Source organism: Archocentrus centrarchus, unplaced genomic scaffold, assembly GCF_007364275.1.
Source record: "Archocentrus centrarchus isolate MPI-CPG fArcCen1 unplaced genomic scaffold, fArcCen1 scaffold_63_ctg1, whole genome shotgun sequence".
Lineage (NCBI taxonomy): Eukaryota > Metazoa > Chordata > Actinopteri > Cichliformes > Cichlidae > Archocentrus > Archocentrus centrarchus.
Genome location: NW_022060280.1, coordinates 667576 through 691834, shown reverse-complemented (window position 1 = coordinate 691834; position 24259 = coordinate 667576). Strand labels below are relative to the sequence as shown.

Sequence of the window (24259 nt, the reverse complement as noted above, 5' to 3'; positions counted from 1 at the left end):
GCTGAGACCTCATTTATTTATTTGTGAATTTTATCTTTGCTAATAATATGCATCTCATATTTTTTTAAAGACATTTCAGCCTCTTTCTTTCAATAATAATTGAAGGACTAACATTATCAAGAGGTGCAAACATAATCTAGTTTTCACCCACTGTATGAAATACTGTTAACGTATATTTATAGCTGTAGTGTGGCTCGTCTTGGATTAAATAAATAATGTGTCCTTAAAGTGGACACAGACAGTAAAATGTTATACTGTACTGTGGTTCAGTTTAAAATCTAAATAAAACGTCGTACTCAAGTACGAAACTTGCGTACTTCAGTACTGAGAAACGGTGACGGATGAAAATCGGGAGCGCTCACAGCACATCACGTGCTCTTGCGGGTGGGGCGGAAGTGGATACTCTTGTCTTCCTGTCCCATCGGTCCCACCTTCGATCGGAGATAGGCATACGGACTCGTGTAGGTAGGATGAAACTCTGCTGTTCTTAACTTTTCGTTTTACTTTTTGGCGATGTACAGAACATTTTTACAGGCCCAGGTTGTCTAATATCGTTCTCTACTTACAATGCTGTTCCACCGAAGCGAGCTTTGCGCGGCATTTCTTCCATTTCTTCGCCAGTTCTTGTTTCTGATGTACAGTATTAGCATACTTTCTGGCCGCAGAACCAACGATTGATTTCTCTAAAGTAAAAGTAACACGTGATATTTTAAAAATGTGGAAGGTAGCTGTTAAAACACAGTTTTCTTTTTTAGTATATGGAAACACTTCACACATAACCATAACTATCAGGGTTTAAAAAAATCAGTCCACTAAAGGATTCAAAATATTTTAACTCGTTTTCTAAGTTGGACTTCTGCTTGCGAATCAAAACGAAGATGGCAGCCCACCTGCTGCATGAATTAAAAACAGCATGGTCACGTAGTCACAGTAGTCATAGTCGCAACATAGCGAATGGCATTTAAAAACTTTTTTTTTTAATTAATACTTTGACAGAGTTATTAGAAACATCTCACAGGATTCTGCAGATAGCTCCAGGACGAGGGAAAGTTCTTTTACATAACTTTAAGTGGTACTTGCTCATTTTACTTTCAGAATAAACAATGGTACGCTCTGTGACTGTTGGTCTCTTCTTGCTGAAACAGCACAAGGGCTTGAACTAAGTCGATCTTTACTGTCATGAAATGTTGGCCTTTTTTGTTCCTACTGTCTTTGAGCTTCTAGGTATGTAAAAGTAAAAAATTCATTCCTAAACAGAACGAGTTTAGCAGCATCATTCTGGAACAAGTTCTTAGGTGTCCTTATTTTCTTTACTCTTCAGGCAGCCCTAATGCCCCCACAGTCTGACCTGCTCCAACACACAGCCGTCTTAGCATAGAAATGGATCACAGCGTAGCTGATGAGGATCCTGCACCAGGAAGACAACCTTCAAATCCTGCTTCTAGGACAACTCTGGGTGCTAAGAGACAAGCATCACTGAGCAGTCAAAGGCCCAAAGTGTTGATAACTCCTTTCCACAACTCCCCCATAGCTGATGCGACTTTGTACAGCAAACGGACAGCAACATCTTCTGGGAAGCCCCTGGCATCTCCGGTCAGCCTGTTTCTGGGCACAGCTGGATGTATGACCAATCCACTGTTCAGAGAGAGACCTGCTTCTGCTACAGCTGCCACTGCCACCACTGAGGCTGGGAGCTCAGAGAGACAAACTTCCAGTTCAGGCTCATCACAGGCCACAACAGGGAAAAAAGTACAAGCAAATCCATTTGCTGTCAAGGTGAACAGATTTACTTTGAAATGTTTCCAAAATTGATTCATATCAGCATTAGTTATCTTTTCCATTTAGAAATCCATGATATCTTTATTTATAGTTGTTTATGTAAAAGAGCATTTAGTGAATTTTTGGCTGATATATCAGACAGTAATATGCCATGTATATATATACATATATATATACATTTTTTTCCTACCTTCTCATTTGTTAAATAATTGATGATATCACATTTTCTCCAAGAATGCCAGTAAAAAGGTGCCAGAGTTGACTCTGACAGATTCAGTGAAGTCTGGACCACCGTTCATCATGGACCTTCATCACAGTCCCAAAGGCAAAGAGAAGAATGCTGTCTCCACTTTGGTCAAACCTCAGGCTGGTCAGTCTATCCATTCTTTTGGAAACTTAATTAGTTTGAATGACACATTGAAAGGCAACATAACATAATTTTTTGCACGAGTGCTTCTTATATTATGGCTAAAACAGCTTTTCTATTCTTGTTTTGGAACTGCTTGTGTAAGACATTTAGTGAACGTCTGTAAACTGTAGCCATGTCACCAATCAGTAATAATGCTTAGTGTTTAAAAAACACATTAAAATACATATACCTATATTGATAGGACATCTTGTCCTCACTTGCTTTCAGTGAGGACAAGGCTTTTCTAACTAATGTAGGTGACACTTCATAGAAGACATCAAATTTTTACAGCTTAATACATTTTACAAATTAAAAATTAAACAAAAAATATTTGGAATACACAAATTTGCACCATTAATCAAAGCATTTCTTACAGTTAAGCAAATTTCATGTTGCATGTGTGTGAGGCATTTAGGTAACATTGGTAATTTGTGCATATCCATTATATGCATGTGAGGCCTTTGTGTTTTTTGTCTGTAAATTGTAGCTGCAGAAAACAAGCGGGATTACATGCGTTTCCCTCTGAACTGCATAACACATGCACATTGGTCACATATAGCGATGCTCACTGCACGGGTTTACAACCTGTGAGAAACACTACAGAGAAATTTGGGAAGAGCAGTGGCCTTTGGATCATTTGCAAATGTATCATCACTACACCATATAATCTTACCATTTTGTTTAACAGAACTCAAACTGTCTTTTCAAATGTTAGCTGTTCTTTCACTTAATAACTTAAAGTGGTGGGTGGTGATTATGCCAGAGAACGTACCACTGAACATGTTTTAAATGAACAGTTTAAAGTGGGTGGTACAGAACCACAACGCAAAACTATAGGCCTTCAAATTTAAATTTTTGTCTTTGTTTTAGAAACTCTATTTTTTGATTTAGCATATCATATTTTACACATTAAATATTTTATTCTGACCAACCTTTTCATTAAATTTTGTGCAAGTGCTACCTATTTACCATTTGGTGCTCAGCATTGCAGTTACAAGATTGGATTTTCTTTTAGTGGGGGGAAGTGCTTAATTTGCAACTGGAGTAATAAAAATATGACACATTGTGGTCATTCAAAGAATAAGGTATTTAAAATGTTGTGGTCTCTTTTCCTAGGTTTGAAGAGGAAGAAGAGGAAGATGGGAATGTACAACCTGGTCCCTAAAAAGAAGGCCAAAGCAGTTAAACAGCTAGAGAAGGCAGGCCCATTCATTTATTTGCTCACTGACACATAGCCAGAAGAGCATTGACTGGGGATTGGGTTGAAAAGGGGCACTGTAATAACATACTGTCACTGCTGTTAATACCAAGTGCAAATGGATTGGACCGAGAGCTGGTTCTTTTGTATGGTTAACTGGTTATAACTTAATGTTTGTCAGATCGCGACTGACTTCTACTTCAGCAGTTTTCAGTAACTGCTACAATGTGTTTTTCTTGTTTGGCTGTTTATGCACTTTTGCTGTATACATTAATATACATTGATTTCATTGGTAGTCACTTGGTCTGGAAGTTGAGAAAACTTTACCTTAAGACCTGCCCGCTTGACTTTGCTAGTGGCTTTTTTTCCCTATCACTGTTTGAAGTCAGCGAGTGTCATTGATTTATCTGTGGACTCTGGTTGCCATATTCCAGTGTGGACCTGCCTTTTTTTTAAATTATAAGACATAATGTGTCAGTAAATTTTACTCCTCTTTTTGTGTGTCTTTTTTGTTTTGTTTTTTTTAGAAAGAGCAATCAGGAGTCAGTGTAGAGAAAAACCAGATTGCAGCTGATGGGAAACCGGTGACTCCACCAGCGACTATGCAGGCTGGAGCACAGAAGGCTGTCAGGAGAGAATCACTCATGGAGGAGATAGAATCAGGACAAGGCAGCCATGTAGAATACACAGAGCTGGCTTTGGACTGCCTGGACCTGAAAGCTCAGCAGGCGTTGCTCTCACCATCTCTGCCAGCAGGTAAGAGGATCTTACTGAAGGATGCCTGGATTAGCTTTGACCTGAAGTCACCACGTCTCCCGTTTTTTCCTTCCACAGTGTGATCTATATTAGAATAACAGGATTTTTGTGTGTAGGTCTGGCAGCAGATTCTGAGGTCACAGAAACAGACCTGGCCGAAGAGTTACCATTGTGCTGCTGTCGTATGGAGACACCTAACATCAGAGGGGGCCTCTCTGTGCTTGATCAGACGTGCATGGCCATGGAGAGTGCAGATGGAATGGTAAAAATCAGCTGGAATAATGGAAACGCTGATGGACTTTTATCAAAAATCAGATTGAAATCCATTCTGTTGTCAGGAAGAAATCTATAGTAGGACCAATTTCAATCTTCTTTTACTTAAAAATCTTAGAAATGCAGGTTGAAGAAGTTGTTTTGAGTCAACAACTGTTCGATTATGCTGATAAATTTTAGAGGCAGGTTTGCCTTACTTTAAATTTTTTTTTAGACTTTCCTTTTGGAGCCAAATTTGTACTTGAGTCACTACAAAGAGGCTCCTCAGAGTCACTTGTCTTTATTTTTATGAGCTAAGAAAAAGTAGCAGTTGGTTTGTCATGTATGAATATCTTCAGATTATGACAGTGAAAAGAATGCATGCTGGGATGTTTGCCGAGATGCTCTGATTGAGTGTAAAATGGTCTGTGAGCATCCTTTCAACTAAGTTTCAAGTCAGAAATGAGAAGACCTGACTTTTTCCCCTCCATGTTTTTCTGACATTTTTTTGTTTTGATTTTTTTGTATTTACTAGTGTTGCATTTGGCTAGGGTCAGTGTGAGTACTGGTATCATGAGGGGATACCAATCCAAATAATTGAATAAGTATTCCAATCACTTCCATGGTCCATTGTATAAAATCAAGCACCTAGGCAAGCAGACTGCTTCTACAAACATTTGTGAAAGAATGAATCGCTCTCAGCTCAGTGAATTCCAGTGTGGTGCTGTGATAGGATGCCACCTGTGCAACAAGTCCAGTCCTGAAATTTCCTTGCTACTAAATATTCCACAGTCGACTGTTAATGCTATTATTACAAGGTGGGTTGTATGCCTCTCCCCATCTTTCTCTAAACAAAAGCAGCATCTCTATGGTCAGAGAGCTCTAGTTTTTCTTGGTGTGCAACCTCTCACTCAATTTCTGTGCAGTATTCCTGTGATTGTGTTTGAGGCTACAATTTCCAACTTGGCTAGGTCATTAAATAGTGTTTTGGCAGTTGTTCTGGGGTGTTTAAATCCATCTTTCATTATTTATTTATTTATTTTTTCTTTCCAGAGTCTTTGAAATCTTAAGCTTCCTACCTTCCTACCTCTATCAGGCTTGTTCTGTATTGTGTGCCTTTCTGAATTTCTTGATGATACTTCTCGCTCCAGTTCTTGAAATGCTGTGATAACTTTGGTTTGCTCTATGGCTCAGTAATAATATCAGTTTTTCAGGGGCCTAATAATACTGGCCCTGGGTTTTGTTTTTGTTTTTTTGAAATAATTCTTTTACTATGTGCAACTACATATAATTTATGCTTTCTAAAGAAAGCTAATGTGTTTAGAAATGATATAGTCAAAATCCCTTCTTCTGTTAACAAAGTACTTGGCCTGCCTCCAGTAGGGGTTCTTAGGCAAGACCTTCTTACACTACCTGCCTACCTCGGATATGAGCAGTACATACATTAGTAATACTGGTTTAGACATCGCCAGGATTAATAAGGTAATTATAAATGGGAGTCATTTGACAACATAGAGTACAGCCTTGTTGTCATCCTCCTCTCCGTCACCACCTACCCAGGATGTTCACTGGTATGGGGGGAGTGCACTTGTGCCTGCGGAAATCCACCACCAACTGTTTGGTTTTACCTGTTATCCTCATCTTGTATGAGACCGACGATCGCAGAGTCATCTGAAAACTTCTGCAGATGACAAGTGGGTGAATTATAGGAGAAGTTGGCAGTGAATAAGGTGAAGAGGAATGGGGCTAGAACTGTTCCGTGTGGGGCCCCTGTGCTGCAGACAGCTGTGTCAGAAACACAGCCATGTGACCTCACATACTGTGGCCGGTTAGTGGGATAGTCCAGGATCCAGGATGTTAGGTGGTGGTCAACTCCAGTGTTTTCCAATTTGTTCCCCAGAAGTGCAGGCTGGATCTTGTTGAATGCACTGGAGAAATCAAAGAAAATTATTCTCAAATTTTTTACATTTTAACTTTTTTGGAATTGAGGGTGTACATTCAGATGAGAAAAACATGACATATTAAACTGTCATTATTTATTCAGCAAAAACTAAGCCAAAATGCAAGAAGATCTGTGTGGAAAAGCTAAGTACACCTTTACTGCTTCCATAGAAATTAAGTTAATTAAGTAAGTTAAGTTAAGTAGCAGCTAGGTGCTGTTAATCAGATGTACCTGATTAAATGACCATCAGTAAGTGTGAGGACCTCTATAAAAGCGGAAGCCTTGGCAATTTGTAGGTCTGGAGCATTCAGTTGAGCTAACGCAATGCCAAGGAGGAAAGACATATGCACTGGTCTTATAAAAGCAATTCCTGCTGTCCATCAATCTGGGAAGTGTTCTAAGGTCTTATACAAACAATATTAAATTTATTACTCAACAGAGAGAAAGATTACCTTTCTAGGAGTGAATGTTCAAGCAAATGCACCCCAAGGTCAGACTGTGCAGTGCTCAGAGAAACCCAGAAAACCCAAGGGCTACATCTCAGACTCTACAGACCTCAGCTAGCTTATTAAATATTAAAGTTCATGATGGTGCAATTAGAAGAATGAACAGTAGCATAAACCAGATTTTGGCCTCCCGTGAACTAAGACATATTTTCATCCTAGAATGTAGATGGAGCAGAGTACACCTTGTATGTGTAGCAAGCTGATGTTATCAGGGCTTAGAAATGATTAGTGCTTTTGAAACCCTGTTGTTTTTAATTCTGCAGCAGTGTGTTTTTGTTTTGTGTTTTTTTTGGTGTGTCTATCCTTAGCTAAGTCGTTGCCAGAAGCAAGTGATGAAGCAGGAAATGATGCGTCCCTCCAACACAGTCCATCTACTGGTTTTGTGTGAGGACCACCGTGCCGGTATGGTCAAGCACCAGTGCTGCCCTGGATGTGGACTCTTCTGTAGGACGGTGAGCAGACACAGAGCACACTGATACTGTAGGCACACAGAGGCCTGTTCTCAGTTTAAGAAAATGTGAACCTGTAAGGGCTACAAATGCAGGTCACAGGTCCAACTTATATTCATAGCCTTTCGGTTAAAAGTAACCATGTACCAGCAGTTGTATTTCCTTATTTTATTTTATTTTTTGCAAGACTATTTGTGGATTTAAATGATGGAAAAGCTTTAACTCTAACAATTGAAAACATTACCTGAAATGTTAAAAATTTGGACATGTGGAATTTTTTATCTTCCGTTCCACAGGGCACCTTCATGGAGTGCAGGCCATATGGCAGCATCTCCCACCGCTTTCACCGTGACTGTGCCTCCATCCTGAAGGATCGAAAGTATTGCCCTCACTGTGGAGAGGATGCCAGTGGAGCAAAGGAGGTCACGGACCCCAGGGCTGATCTATCGCCCTCTGTGCTCAGATTGAATCCTGGGCCATCGCTTCCAGCTGTATCTACCGTGGCCACACTGCCTTCGACCCCAGTCACACTACAGATACTCAGAGCTAAGAAGACAACTGAGCCACAGAGGGACAGAGATGAGAGCCCAAGCAGGTAACACAGCACTGACTGTGCCTATGTCATTTCATATCCTCATGGAGGAAAAGTAAAGAACTGACTTCCTGTATTAAAGGAAGTATTTAAAGATGATTCCAGCTTACTCCTTATTTTTTCTCTCCAGGTTAAAGAATGAGACTGACCCTGGAGAAAGACTTCCCAAAGAGTCACTGGAGAGCATCCTGATGGCACTGGATGATGAGAAGTAAGGTTTACTATGAAATGTAAGTGTGACATCAGTGTGGGACTCAAAGTTTACCCTTTGAGATAAATAAATAGCCTTTTATTCTTTCCAGCCTCAAACCAAAAAAGGTGAAGTACCCCACCAGGCAGCTATACATTTCTGCAAAGCAGGGAGACCTCCAGAAGGTTGTTCAGCTTCTAGGTAACTCTAATTTGTTCTCAGAAGAAAATTGCTTTAGCTACGTCAACTCAGGGTTTACTTCTTAGTTGCTGTTTAAGACCAAGGTTTGTGCATTACAGTTGATGGGAAGGACCCCAATTTTTTGATGGAAGGCCAACACAAACGCACCCCACTTCATGCAGCAGCTGCTGAGGGTCACCAGGAGATCTGCCATATGCTGGTCCAGGTGAGAAGATACTTGCTTAACATTGCTTAAAGTTGCTTTTTCAATCCTGAATTTATGTATTTTGTAGGTGTGTGAAAATTCACAATAAAGGTGAGGAATGTAAATTTTCCCAATAGCAGAGCACGTAGCGTGAAGCAAAAGTCAGGAGTCTGCAGGCCGTGTAGGCTGAGGCTGAATACTCACATTGGTAACAACCTCTGTCGCCTCTTTTAGGCCTTTATGCTTCAGTAGCTGATTGTGTTGTCCACCTTCCAGGTCAAAAATGTGTTGAGCCTGATGGTGTTGTATTTCACCTACTTATCTGCAGGGTCCAATTTTAATTTTCATTAAAATTGACCTATATATCGCTCACCAATGTTGGATTGTCCAGTGCCAAAGCCTTTCTGATAGGCCACCGCTGATTGGTTCAAGCAGACACCTGTCGCAGAACAACCAGTCACGCATCTCCTTACAAAGCATGCTACTATGCCAGAGCAATATTTTGCATTATATGCTCTATTTCCATATATGTTTGTGGATGTTTACATAAGTTGCTTCACACCATTTTCCTAGCAAAATATGAAGAAATGAAGAGTGGCTGAAGACATCTGTATAATATTGTGTGCCACTTCAGGCTTTGATTCCCAGTTTGGTCTGGTGAAAACACTTTTTATTTTTAACATATTTTAAAAAATGACCATATCCTCATATTTAAGGTTATAAACAACAAATATTCAGTAATTCATTATTGAGTTATTCAAAATAGGTTCTGATAAATTTCCTGTCAGCTCATGTAACTGTAACAGAATGTCAGCTCAGCAAGGCTCTGGCTGCTGTTAGTGTGTGAACTAATGATGATATGTCTCTGTGCATACAGGCTGGAGCTAACCTGGACATGCTTGATGAGGAGCAAAGAACACCGCTGATGGTAGCCTGTGAAAACAACCACTTGGACACAGCGAAGTATCTGCTTCGAGCTGGAGCATCTGTCAGCCACAAGGTGGGTGGTTCCCCACATGCTCAGTCACTGTCAGCTTCTCCTGTCAGCCTGGTGTATGCTCTTGTCAGATTCAGCTTCATCATCACTCAGTCTGATTCCAATCTGTCAACTGTTTCCACTGCTCATACCCCCTGAAGTTTTGTTTTTTTTTAAATCACATCATTATTTTCACCTTCTCATCAAGATCTATGTTGAAGCAGCAGTGCGTAAAAAAACAAAACAAGAACAGGCGCACTGACAAACATCTTAGATTAGACAGTTGAAGAGGTTCAGGGACATGAAAACAAATAATACAGTAAAACAGAAATGATATTTTTCACTTCATGGACGACTTGTTAGCTGCATAACCTGTAGCTTTGCTGAAACATTCCACTTTGCAAGGGCAACCAGCTGTAACTGGCAATGATGCCAGCATTACTACACTGGAGTGAAAATGCATGGAAAGTTATAAGTCATTTACAACTATTTAAAAATCAGCAAATAATTTTTGGGCAAGTACAGAAAATCACTTTTTGGCACGACAACAGTAAAAAGGCACAAGAGAGAAATACTGGTGTCAATACTGAAGCTCTGCTCAAGCTGCAGGTGATGTGGAGTGTCATCAGGGTTAATGGTAAAGGGAGAATAGAATAGTAGCATGTCCTTTTCAGTAGCAGCAAAATCCCAAAAACAGTTGTTGAACTCACCAATGAGGGATGTGATGACTGCTGCATACTGCTTAGTTTGCACACGTGTTTTTGCCAACCATGACCTCCTGCAGAATTGGGAAGCCTGTGTCTATGGAAAAGTTGCAGCTTCATTTCAAAGTCCTTACAAATAGTTGGCTCATTACTGCATTTTTTCCTTGAAGGTTCACAAAAAAAAAAGTCAAATTTCATTGACCTTAATGCAAATGCATTCAGCTATTTTCTTAAAACAGTCCTTAATAAACCTTCTGTCAAAAAGGTTTGCCATCTTTAGCAATCAACACAGCCATTTCATAGTTTGCTTTGCAGATGTTTTCTTTTGACTCCCGGCTCATTAAGTGTCGTGTTTGGCCTGCGGGCCAGAATTTGGGCACCACTGATATGGATTGGGTAAAATAACTTCTTGCTAGTGCTAATGGCTGCACCAGCACAGCAGTTCCTCAGCCAGGTGCAGCACTGAATGATAAACCACTAGCTAGAACCCTAATGGAAATGAAAATTAACAAGCTGCAGAGGGCTGAATTCAAAGGCACCCCCCCCCCCCCCCCCCCCCCCAAATTAAAGTAAAAAAAAAAAAAAAAAATGATGCGGCAGACTAGTCCATTTTGACGTTATTTCATTGCAGCAACTCAAAACTCAGTAGTCTGCTCTCCACATGCTTGTATGGTATCCCTGGGGGATCTCCTCCCAAATGTGGACCAGGGCACCACTGAGTTCCTGGACAGTCTGAGGTGCAGCCTGGCAGTGTCAGATGGACTGAAACATAATGTCACAGATGTGTTCTGTTGGATTTATTTGCATTTAGGTAAGTCTAGAGGCCAGTCAATGGTATTAATTCCTTTGGGTGGCTGTAGCTCAGTAGGTAGAGCAGGTCACCTACTGATCAGAAGGTCAGCGGTTCGAATCCTGGCTACTCCAGGCTACATGCCAATGTATCCTTGGGCAAGATACTTAACCCCAAGTTGCTCTCCGACCGTTCTGTCGGAGTATGAATGCGTGTGAATGCTAGTTAATTAAAAAAAGCACTTAGCTTAATTAATTAATGATGGAAGTGCTTGTATGAATGGGAGTGCATGGGTGAATGCAAACAGGTTGTAATAGCGCTTTGAGTGCTCTGATTGAGTAGAAAAGCGCTATATAAGAACTAGTCCATTTACCATTTACCATTTACCATTCATCCTCCAGGAACTATGGGTCCAAGGATTACATCATTATACCTAATGGCAGTCAGGGGGCCATTCCCTAGGTTGTAGAAGTCTGTGTGCCCCTCCATGGATATGCCTCCCCAGACCATCATAGATCCACCACCAAATCGGTTATGCTGAGTAATGTTACAGGTAGCATAATGTTCTCCACAACTTCTCCAGACCCTTTCACGTCTGTCACGTGTGCTTAGGGTGAACCTGCTCTTAGAATGTGTTATATATGGCCATTTTATTTATTTAGAGAATTGTGCCCAAGGAAAGCAGTAAACGCAGTTTCTGAAACTGCCATATTAAAAAAAGTGTGGGAGAGGGGTAGGTACAGAATATTTCTGAACCATTGGGTACACTTTTCTTCATCATTGTGTACCTTCTAATGTCTGGTTTGAATTCATGGAGGGCAGAAGCCAATAAAATTCCCTTTCTTCTGGGCTTTGACAGTGGTGGCAGCAGTGCAGTGTTGTTCAATGTGAATCATGTTGTCATCCCAGGATATCATGGGCTTCACCTGTCTGCATCTGGCAGCTAAACTGGGGCATTATGATATAATCCATCATCTGCTCTCCAAGGCATCCAAATACATCAACTGTCAGGTAAAAACATGGCATGATTCACTAGCAACCCCTAAATAGTCGATGGAACATTTGTTAGCGGGAAGCTTTGTGTGAGAATTCCAGCTTCTGTGTGTTCAGGATGATGGAGGATGGACTCCCATCACCTGGGCCATTGAGTACAAGCACAAGGAGCTGGTCCACCTGCTGCTGGCCAGAGGGGCCGATGCTAACATCAGAGACAAGGTTGGTGCGCTCAGCACAGTGTTTTACCCCTGTTCCACACACATAACAAAACACACTCTGACAAGAGTTTCCTTTAGATGCTTTTTAAAAAACCTGTCATCTGAGTGAAATTTAACTAACCACAGGGACGGGGGTAGGAGGTGGGGGGTGCTGTGTCACCTTGAGCAGGGAATGAGGCAGACTATGATTATGTATTAATATCGTGGAAATTTTTCCTAAGCTCCTCAGTCCTATTTTAACAGGATTTTGTGCACCAAATAATTTTTGAATGTTATTTCCAGTCCTATTTAAAATAGGATTGAGAAATTTAATTGAACTCTACAAATTCTTTATGTGAAAAAAAAAAAAAAAAAGTGGTAACCAAGATTGTGCAAGAAGTTTGTCGATTCCTACTAAAAGTGACTGGTCAAGGTGAAACTTGCTAAGGGACATTAAAAGTGGAGGTAGTATGCTCATTTCTTGCTCCATATTTTTATTCTTGGGATCTACTGGAATAGTTTTTCACTATTCACAGTTTGAAATAAGCATCTATATCTTAAAGTGGGCCTTGGCTGCGCTCAGCCAGATGTTGGCAGGAGATGAAAATATGAAGGATATCAGCTCTAATTGATGTACTTCTGGTAACTTTGACCTGCTGTTGGTGCTAGTTGAACATTTTGGAGCTCAGTAAAGTCTTTGACTTCTTGTTTAGATGTTTTAAACAACTGTTGCCAAAAGTGGAGGCATGCAGTGTCTGTGGTTAAGTTTTACACCAAATACTAGAAATTCTGTCATCTCAGTCTGTCACTTCTATCACTTGATTTAGGAGGAGAATGTGTGCCTACATTGGGCGGCTCTGTCAGGCTGTGATGACATTGCCCAGGCTTTGCTGGAGGCTCGATGTGACATGAATGCCGTCAATGTTCACGGTGATACACCACTTCATGTCGCCGCCAGAGAGAACCACCTGGAGTGTGTGATGTGAGTAGAGGTCACTCCGTTTGCACAGGCCTTCACAGCAGTCAGATGATGTTGGTTTTGAGGAAACAGTGAATTGTCTGTTTTTGTCTGTTTCCAGTCACTCCATTTGTTGTATTTGTTTGCTTCCTTGTTTCAACCACATTGGCTCCTCAACAGAATGAAAACTTTAAAAACTGATTTTTACACCTTTTGCTTCGTATACACTAGAGTCAAATATTTTGTCTGCAGCTGTAAAGAAAGCCTTATCTGCAAGACACAATCTGCTTCTCCTGAAAACCTGACAACATTCAAAAGAGTCCTATAACATATCATTGGGGTTTTCCATTCTGGCAAACAAGCACTTATCTGATGATGCAAACCAAATAAAGCTCCTAATATCTGACACAACTGATCAACCTAGAGAAAGAGTTAAAGGAAAGAAAACAAGGAGAGCAGAGGCTGCCAGCAGCAGAAAATAAATGCCCATGATTTTAATGGCATGGTCAAGCATCAGAGGATTCTAGAGGAACAATGCAGTTTTCACCCTGGTCGAGGAACTCTGGACCAGCTCTTCATCCTCTCGAGTGTGCGTGGGAGTTTGCCAACCCAGTCTACATGTGTTTTTTTTTGGGGGGGGGGGGGGGGGGGGGGGGGGGGTTGGAGAAAGCATTCAACTGTGTCCCTCGGGGTATCCTGTAGGGGGTGCTGCAGGAGTTTGGGGTGTCTGGTTCATTTTTGTGGGCCATTCAGTCTCTGTACAACTGCAGTGAGAGCTTGGCCCGCATTGCTGGTAATAAGTTGGACTTGTTTCCTTTGGGTGTTGGACTTCATCAGGGCTGCTGTTTGTCACGATTCTGTTCATAATTTTTTATGGAGAGAATTTCTAGCCATCATCAAGTGGCGGAAGGCTTGGTGGCCTCAGAATCTCAGCTCTGCTTTTTGTGGATCATGGGGTCCTGGTGACTTCATCAAGTGGTGGCCTCCAGCTCACAGTGGAATAGTTTGCTGCTGAGTGTGAAGTGGCTGGCATGAGAATTAGCATCTCTAAGTCTGAGGCCATGGTCCTCATACGGAAAATTGTGGAGTGCCCTCTCCGGCTCAGGGACGGGTTGCTGCCTTAGGTGGAGGAGTTTAAGTATCTCGGGGTCTTATTCATGAGTGTTGGGAAAAGGGAGCAGGAGATTAACAGACAGATTGGTTCTGCATCTGCAGTGATGCAGACGCTGCACCAGTCTGTCATGGTAAAGAAGGAGCTGAGCGTGAAATTGAAGTTGTCAATTTACCGGTCAATCTACGACCTTACCCTCACCTATGGCCATGAGCTTTTGGTAGTGAACGAAAGAATGAAATTGTGAATAACAGCGGCAGAAATGAGCTTCCTGGGGGGATTATATTTTTGGGAACACCTTGAGGTCCCCCCTGGATGAGCTGGAGGAGGTGGCTGGGGAGAGGGAGGTCTGGGCTTCTCTGCTTAGGTGGGTTGTCAAACAATGTCGGTGGATCGATCCCCAGCTCCTCAAGTCGAAGTATTCTTAGGCAAAATGCTGAACCTTGAGGGGTGTGTGTGTGTGTGTGTGTGTGTGTGTGTTTGTGGGCGTGTCTGTGTGTGTGTTTGTGTATATGTGTGCACATGTGTGTGTGTGTGTGTGTGTGTGTGTGTGTGTGTGTGTGTGTGTGTGTGTGTGTTTGTGGGCGTGTCTGTGCGTGTGTTTGTGTATATGTGTGCACATGTGTGTGTGTGTGTGTGTGTGTGTGTGTGTGTGTGTGTGTGTGTGTGTGTGTGTTTGTGGGAGTGTCTGTGCGTGTGTTTGTGTATATGTGTGCACATGTGTGTGTGTGTGTGTGTGTGTGTGTGTGTTAGAAAGTATTTGATGTAAATTTGTTTGAGAGACATACAGATGCATTTTAACAAATGCTTCAAATGTCTTTTTTAACTTAAACATGCTCCGTGCGCAGGTCGTTTCTGTCACGTGGAGCTGACATCAGCCAGAGGAACAAGGAGGGAGAAACGGCTCTGGACTGTTGCACTCGCGGCTCCAGGGTGTGGACAGCCCTTAGCACCAATAAGAAGCTGACTGATGCCAGGAAAGGAAGGGAATGTCATGGAGAGAGAGTGCTCAGCAGGTAGACCACAGTGCTGTGTTTTTTGTGAGCTTTGTGGATGTTTATGTTCTAATGTTCTAAAACTTTAATGTTTGAAATATGCTGCTGCTGCTGTGATCTCTGTTTGGGTGATGTATGTTTGTTTGTTTGTTTATTTTTTATGGGCTGTATTCTTCTGTTGGCTGATGCATTTATTTTTGCACAAAATCTGTTATTTCTTAAAAAAGAAAACTAAAAATTAGCAGACTTTTTGTAGTCTTACAGCATTTGAATCAGATTTTTTAAATCTATTTTTCCTTCAGGGACATTTCTCGGGGCTATGAGGCAGTTCCTATCACCTGTGTTAATGCCGTGGACAACGAGCCATGCCCTGAAAACTTCAAATATATACCAGACAGTTGCGTCACCTCCCCACTGAATATAGACAAAGACATCACTCACTTGCAGGTGAAACTTGCACTCTGTGTAAATTATAAATTTATTGCAGCACTCCAAAGAAGGCAAAAGTGCTCTGAAGAGGTTTGCTTTATTTTCTGCCTAATCAGTCATGTTACATTAAAGGATACAAAAGATACAGCATTGTAAAAGAATAGATTTCATGCCCGGCTTCTAATGGCTCACTGATTGTGTCACTCAGCACTGCACCTGCACAGACGACTGCTCATCTAGCACCTGCATATGTGGGCAGCTCAGCTTGCGTTGTTGGTATGACAGTGTAAGTAAAAACACCAGCACACATGTTGAGATGTTTTCAGATGACACTCACATTTCCTTAAGGCCACCTAAATAAGAATGTGATCTTAATGAGTTTCCTTGTTAAATAGTGGCAGTTCATAACCTTTTGCACTATTTAGTGATACAAATTGGTATTGCATTGATGTGGGGCATTTTATTTGTTTAGACAAAGACAGAGGACAGAGCATTTTGAAAATGCTACACTCTGGAACCTGTTTTTTTCTTCATTTCATTTGTAATCTTTTATCATAGCAGGCCCGGCTCTAGCCCACTGTAGTTGGGTGGGCAGACTGAAAATGTAGGTGGGCAAGTATAAATGTAGACACAAAATATTAGGCTATATTTGTTTGTTTTTTGGGGGTTGAATATGTATTCAACCCCCAAAAAACAAACAAATAGTAGACACAAAGATATACATATACCCCCTCCATTTATCTGGGCTTGGGACATCACAGAAAGTACACAGATTTGTGACATTCTGTAGCTGGAATTTACATTTTTTTAAAAATTCTTTTTATTTTATTTTTTTTATTATACAACAGTACAACAGAAAGAGAACAGCAACAGCAAAACGTGAAAAACTACAGAATCATTCTTCTGTTTTTTTGGGCAAACTCTGTGACAAATCCATTCGGGAAGCAGAAACATGCGTCCCGAGCCAAAGAGCATTCCAGCCAAGGTCTAGTGCGGTACCACGCCGGGTTGAATGAGCGGAACATATTGGCGAAGGCACGTTTGTGGATAGTTAGCTAGCACTGGCTGTGTGGGCACAGTGCTATTCAGGTCCACAACGGTAGGACCTGCCGCTGAAACGGCCAGAGGAAAGACCTGCTTTGGGTCTGGGGATGTGGCTAGAGTAGGACTAGCATCAGGGTGCTTGTGCTATTACATGCAGAGAAACTAGTCAGCAGATTGTCTGCTGATCGGACAGAGGAGGAGACGGAGCAGGTAATCTGCTCAGGGGGAGATATTTCAGCACGGGCAGCAGCGGGAGCTGTCGGGGATACTCCAGGGCTAGACTTACTGATAGACGTGATACATGCTCATGGTAAAAAGAAGTACAAATATTAACATGGAAACTAGAGTGTGACCCAGATTAAGGAAAAGCACGAAACGAGGGGGTGCAGCCCGAATCAGAGTGTGAGAAAGTCAAAGTGTGGAATAAAACTATTGTAGGCGTAACTTGATGGGAGGACCTTTCACAGGTGGTATAGGAGGTTTTGATTGGGTGGGCAAGAGTCAGATTTGGGTGGGCTGAGCCCACCCTTGTCCTATGCTACCGCCGGCCCCGGTACATAGATGTTTTGGATAACAGCTGTTTTTTGTTTTGTTTTTTCCACTTTCTGCTGCTAGCTTCAGTGTGGAAGATTTTAAAAACAGGAGATTAAAACAAAGTAAATTTAAGAAAAAGAGAAATCTGTATTCATTCATAAAAGCTGTTTGTAACATGACTCGTGGTGTGTATGTTTTCAGGAAGGTCGACTACCAGTGGACTTCTGCCAGCGGGAGCCCCCGGTGCTGTTTGAGTGTAACCATGCCTGTTCCTGCTGGAGGACCTGCAGGAACCGTGTGGTCCAGAATGGACTGAGGTAAATGTGCTTTTTTGATATGCTACTGCTTTTCTTGTACTCAAAGCCCTTGTGGCTCTGTGAGGAAAGTGAGCCTCGTAACAAACATCATTTGAAAGCAGCTGTTTCCTTTCAGCCGATTCACTTGGTACAACACTTATAGTATGGGATATTAGGCCCCCCGTGTCCTGGCCAACTTTCTGAACATACCACCAACTTGTGGCAGGCCACAATTTGGCGGTATGTATGGGAGTTGCAACGATAGTGTGCATGTGCCAGTACCTCCTGTTTTCAAAAGTAGCATTTTATTTGTTTAGACAAAGACAGAGGACAGAGCATTTTGAAAATGCTACATTCTGGAACCCGTTTTTTTTTTTTTTTTCTTTTCCAAATTGTGCTGTTTTCAGGGTCTCAAAATGCCAGTCTTGTGTAATGAACAGGCCAAAATGCAGCAAAACTTTGTTTTTATCTGAAAACCTTGTGTAAACGAGGCCTAAGGGAGGAAATAAACACTGCTGCACAAACAAAAAACAGTAGGAATGATCCCAGCTTCAGAACAGTTACATTTATAATTTCTCTTCCCTGAAGGAGAGGAACAAGGTACAACACCAGGCTGCCTCGCTGCACAGCTGGGCTCGGTGAAGAGCAGCTATTGAACTGAGGGATGACTATGATGATATATGTGTGGGTGGAGCCGCACATATGTCATCACAGGTCATCTGCCTTAAAGGCATCAATAGAGGTGTCTTCAGCCAGGACACTTGGGGGTGTGATATCCCATACTATGGGTATTGTACCTCATTCCTCTCCTTGAGGGAACAGAAGTTATAGACATAACAGTTCACTTTAATCACCTGGAAGAGATTTTCCAAAGAAGATACTAAATCCTGTCAGTGAGTCCTGGACTTGATGTCATCATTTCATCAAAGGCCCTACAACCAACTATTAGACTTTATCACTTTTATGTATTCTGATATTCATCTGTCAACCTACCCATATCTGGAGAAAAAAAAAGTGTTCAAAGTCTGGCCCACGGGCCAAACACAGCCCACTATTCTGCTGCATAATTTTTTCAATCACGTTTTGGCAAAGTGACTTATATATGAGGGTCTGTCACATAAAGCATAAATGCATACTTATGAGCACTCTTCATCACTTCTCCTTTGCTTTTAATGTTTGCCTTGGGCACAATTCTCTAAATAAATAAAATGGCTATATATAGCAGATTCTAAGAGCAGGCTCACCCTAAGCACACGTGACAGATGTGAAAGAGTCTGGAGAAGCTGTGGAGAACATTATGCTACCCGTAACATTATTCAGCACGACCGATTTGGTGGTAGGTCTATGATGGTCTTCAAGGAAAAAATGCAGTAATGAGCCAACTTTTGGCAAGGGCTTTGAAATAAAGCTGAAACTTTTCCATAGACACTTGTAACAGAGCCACAGGCTTCCCATTTATGCGGGAGGTCACAGTTGGCAAAACATGTGCAAACTAAGCGTTATACAGCAGTCATCACATCGCTCGCTGGTGAGTTCAACAACTGTGTTGGGGATTTTGCAGCTACTGAAAAGGACGTGCTGCTATTCTATTTTCCGTTCGCCATGAACCCTGATGACGTTTCACGTCACCTGCAGCTCGTGCAGACTGAGCTTCAGTATTGACACCAGTATTTCCGTCTCGTGCCTTTTTACTGTTGTCCTGCCAAAAAGTGATTTTCTGTATTTGCCAAAAAATTATTTGCTGATTTTTTTAAAAATAGTTGTAAATGACTTTTTGGCCCATAATATGTCAAACAGATCTCTCATGAATGATATCAATTCATTCTGAGTGAGAAAAAACGCAACCATGTTTTGGCAAAGTGAATTTTATATATTCTTTATTGATCAGGGTAAAAAGTTTCATTTTTTCAGATAGATCTGGCCAAGAGGGCAGCAGAAGTTGCAACAAATATCACATTTCTATAAAGCCAAGCAGCTCCTTTATTTTCTGTATAAAGCCTTCAGAAATCCTGTTTACTACAGTCTATTTACCAATAAGCCAAGACATTATACATCAAAAACACATAAAAACATTGGAAATCACATTTTGGAAAATGATCACTTTTTGCCACAACATGACACAACAGCTGGAAAAGGTTGTTCTTAACTTAAATAAGAACTGTTGGAGATCAAGGCTAAATGATTCCCACCTACCTGTGTGCCCTTCCCTAAGTTTGAGTAGCTGACGTGTTGCTCTGTTATCAGAAATACACATAGTTGTATTTTACAGTTTCTGTATGTTTTAAATTTCTGCTGGAAATTCAGAGAGCTTTAATAATCTGAGGTGTTCCTCTGAATGCTTACATTTGGTTACTTCATGTTTGAAAGAAAATGAAAATACTAAAGAAGGCAATATTTATATGCATCTTTTATTGTTTAAAATAATGTCATCAGTCTTTCACATTATCAAATCTGGGCCTCCATGAAAAAAGTCTGGATGCCCCTGGTGTGGCTTGATGGACTGGGAGAGTTGTCTCTACATCTCACCTGATGTCATCATGACTCTAGTTGGATAAAAGCCCCAGTATATCCAGTATATATTGCATTAGTTGCACACCTAATGGCGACATCATCACAGCTCTGTACCATTTATACCAGCACTGGTGGTGAATGTACCCGCTGCAGGATTGTACTGAACGATCGTGTTGCCACTCAAATGAAACCTCATCAGTGCTGGTATAGCATGAGTAGAAGTCAAAATAAGGAAAGAAATTGCGAAGCTTTTTCCAGAAAGTCTCATCTTTTCAAACTGTTGCAATATGTCCCTCTTTATAATCTGTCAATCTCTGAGCTTTTGTATTGATATATCATTAAAATGGTGGAAAAAACTGACAAGCGCATACACTTATGTCTTCAGCTTAGCTGCAGTGGCACAGCTGCCAAAATATCAAAGCAGTGGTTTGTGCCAGCAGATGTGACGTTATTTTTATCGTACCGTATCATTTATCATTTGCCAAGGGGAGTACAGTGAGCATAATAGCCGTACTCCCCATAATAATTGAGGCAATAATCAACTGCAGCTCGTTCTACAAAGAAAACAAGGAGCATCACATCACTCTAACATGTAATCTGATCTTGAGCATAGTTAGTATTGTTTTGTTTCTTCTGTTGACTCGATGTGTAGGCAGTGGGAGCCCAGAGGTGGCATCGGCTGCATTGGACAGTGCTGGCAGGCAGTGTTGTTATCTTAAGCCAGAAGAGGACTTAGCTTGATGTTCCAGGATTCAGATTAAATTATCTAAGTTGTTTTTGTCTTTAAACAAATCAGTGTCATGTTCCTCTGAAGCATCCTGTCACCTCTGCCAGCTGCTTTTGCAGGTGATTGCCTCGTTCTTTATTTCAGAGTCCAGCTGCAGCTCTTCAGGACACGGAATATGGGCTGGGGAGTGAGAGCCATGCAGGATATCCCTCAAGGAACATTCATTTGCGAGTGAGGACTGTGTTTCATAAGAGAAGTGATCCAGCAGAAAAAATATGTAAAAGAAGCTGTGCTCTAAGCTCACTTTCTTCTTCCTGATGCTTCCACAGGTATGTTGGTGAGATCATCACAGATGCAGAGGCCGACAAAAGAGAGAATGATTCCTTCCTTTTTACCCTCGACAATAAGGTGATTCAATGAAATGAAATGAATTTTAATTTATTTATTTCAAGTCATGGTCATTCAAGTCATCTATCTATCTAATCTATCTATCTTATCTGTGTAGTTTTTTGTGCTATTAAACAAAGCAGGGAATTTTTTACACACCTTCTCCAAACATCCTAGTTTTGTTTTGGATGCCTGCAGTATTTTACTTTACACAAATAAAATTATTTCACAAACACCCAAAACTTCAAGGACACCACCCCCCCCCCCCCCCCCCCCCCCCCCCAAAAAAAAAAGAAAAAAGTCTGCAACCTCACGGTCCATTCCTCTGCAGGATTCTAGTGATTGTCTTCTTTGACACTGCAATTCCCAGCTTGGCTAAGTTGTGTCTTGGCAGTTGTTCTGTGGTCTTTAGACACATCTTTCAATAGGTTTCTTTCCAGTCTTAAAAATCTTTAACTTCTTACTTCTGCCAGACTTGTTCATGATTATACTTCTAACTTGGAAACACTATGATACATTTATATATCAATCTCCTGCTTTGTGAGCATAAACCATTCTTTTTCTCAAGTCTAAACTGATTTCTTTTGTTTTTGGCATGATGCTCTCAACTTACAGCTCAAACTGTTGTTGAAATTTTTATGCTGTGTGTAAATTGGAAGATAACTCTCAATTTTAACTTGATTTTACAAGCTTTGGGTATCACAAAGTCATCATTTCACAGCAGTGGTTTGTGCTATGGCTCAATATAAAAGGTCAGTTTTTCAGTGGCCTAATAATACTGACTCTAGTAGTTTTTGTTTTTCCCCCTTAGCCTACAAAAGGCTGATGGGGTATTGTCATAACCCTCCTGGACTGGTAGCCAACTTTGAACTTTGTGAATGCGATAATTTGATAACAATGTCACCTAGGATTTTTAAATTGATACCATATACTTAAATTCTCACGCGAAATCAATTCTTGTCAACCATGACCTCAAGGTCAAAGGTAAAGTTTTCTGTAGAGCCTGTGAACGCGGTAACTTGAGAAAGAGGTCAAAGATTTTCAAATTGATGCCATAAATGCATCTACTAAAAATCTCAGATGACTTAGTTCTTATTAGTGTTCTTAGTGTTTTATATTCATTGTTATTTTAGCATTCCTTATTCCTGGTTCTTACTTAGCCATTTGCTTTTTAATTAATATGGTGAACAATGTGACTAAGGCTCATATGCACACCATTCAGATCTACTGATAGCTGGTAATTATGTGTTCTAGAACTTGTACTTCCAGTGGATTGGTGCCACCTAAGATTCTTCCAGGATGCTGAGGGTTAGCACTGGATGCCGACATTTTTTTTTTTTTTTTTTCCACAAATAAGTTATTGTGAGCAAGTAATTTCCTGCTTTCTATCCTATTTCCATCCTTCTTTTCCAATGAGCTACTGTCATTGATTACACACTTAGTGTGAATTGTGAATCTATTGAAAGGAGGTGCCAGTAGCACTAGCATTATAGTGCTAAACAGTAAAGAAAAAAGCACTATATCCAGTGACATAGCTTAAGTCAAATGTAAGCACAAAAGTTGCTAGCTATATTTTTCCTTGGATATTTAAAGTTAAATTATAAAATAATTGCTTAACACTTTAGTTTAACAATAACAAATAACCTGCTTCAAATGTGTACTGCTGTACTTGCTGTGTGTGCAGTTTTTCTGTGCAGTAAAGGATTGTAAGCAGTGTTTCACATGTACTCACAGTAGGTTCAACCTTTTGATAAAGGGATTAAACTAGTGTTTACTTGTGTAGAAGCTGATCATGTGACGGGTTGTGTTTATTGCTGGTTCAGTCTCATCGCGGTGATGTCAGCTTTTTCGCACATGTATGTGATCAAAAGGCAGTAATTAGCAGAATACAAATTTGACTTTTTTATTTTTTTTTAAATATCTTGCAGGTTGGGGATGTCCACTGTATTGATGCAAGACTCTTTGGCAACGTCGGCCGCTTCATTAACCACCTGTGTGAGCCCAACCTCCTGGCTGTGAGGGTGTTCACCATGCACCAGGACCTACGCTTCCCCCGGATAGCCTTCTTCTCCAGCCGGCCCATCAGAGTTGGAGACCAGATAGGGTGAGTGACTAAAACCAGCATCCTCATAAATGAAAATGTAAAAAGTAAAGAAGAGATGGAAGAAACACCCTTCAACCATGTTATGAGAGTGTGCTCTCTGGTGTTTGTCCACCGGAGAGCACTCTGCAACTTCCTTGTTAGGGAACTAGATCATCCAAGCAGGGTCGGGTAGAGAATAAATGACTAATTAAATCACTACACATAACAAGGTATTCCCAAACCAGCCGAGAGATATAATCTGTCCAGCATGTCCTGGGTCTCCTCTGGGTTCTTCCCCCAGTAGGACATTCTCCAAACACTTTGCCTGGGATGTTATAAAGTCCCAGAGAAAAGACCTTTACACTGACTCACAGTGTAAAGAAGAAAAAATATTGGCAATATCAGCAGCAGAACATCAGATTTTTAAATCACCAAATATAACGGTAATGGTCTTAAAAATCATATTTTTTGAGCTCTAGTAAAAATAAAGTTAACACAATGGCTCTGTCTCTCCTCCTCAACAGGTTTGACTATGGCGATCACTATTGGAGGGTGAAGAGCAAGTACTTCAGCTGCCAGTGTGGGTCTAACAAGTGTCGTCACTCAGCTGCTAGCAAATAGAAACTCACTAATTCCTCTTTGTCACTGTCTGCTCTTTAATGTAAGAAACACTGCCTCCTGAACCAGATACCGTATAAAAGTAATGTCACAACTAACAGCAGTGATGATGTCTGATATTTACCTGAAATAAAAAAGACATTGTTTAAATCATTTAAGCACAAGATCATTATTATAATGAAGTTGCTTTTCTGTAAGAGAAACTAGTCCTAATGAAGTCAGAGACTAACACGATTTTTACATTGATGGATTCTTCCTTTCATATTGCCATGTGTCATAAGTGTGGATTAATGAAGTCAACTGATTTGTGATACTCTGAGCTTTGCTATGAACTTTTTTTTTCTTTTAACCTTATGTTTACTTTCTAGTAATTAAACACATTTTATAGCATTTTTGGTATTGTGTGTTAATCCTTTAATGTGTCACCAGAAGCAGCTTCTTTTAT

General features: G+C 40.9%; 1 protein-coding gene across 3 annotated transcripts; it reads left to right on the top strand.

The window, feature by feature from the left end:
* The first annotated feature begins 415 nt into the window (after nt 1-415).
* LOC115777663 (histone-lysine N-methyltransferase EHMT1-like) lies at nt 416-24171 on the top strand. Of its 3 annotated transcripts, none has more exons than XM_030725605.1 (23): nt 416-465; nt 1322-1776; nt 2014-2149; nt 3305-3387; nt 3914-4142; nt 4259-4404; nt 7151-7294; nt 7588-7886; nt 8014-8094; nt 8186-8274; nt 8373-8479; nt 9336-9458; nt 11838-11939; nt 12039-12143; nt 12949-13103; nt 15039-15206; nt 15488-15632; nt 15823-15900; nt 17394-17509; nt 20871-20957; nt 21056-21134; nt 23042-23217; nt 23721-24171. In XM_030725605.1, exons 2-23 carry the CDS (start codon nt 1381-1383, stop codon nt 23815-23817), a joined length of 3141 nt encoding a protein of 1046 aa, XP_030581465.1. In that variant the 5' UTR covers nt 416-465; nt 1322-1380; the 3' UTR covers nt 23818-24171. The 3 variants fall into 3 exon arrangements, with proteins under 3 accessions (XP_030581465.1, XP_030581467.1, XP_030581466.1); XM_030725607.1 differs by having other exon boundaries at nt 435-461; XM_030725606.1 differs by lacking the exon at nt 416-465 and adding an exon at nt 1093-1224.
* The last annotated feature ends 88 nt before the right edge of the window (nt 24172-24259 follow it).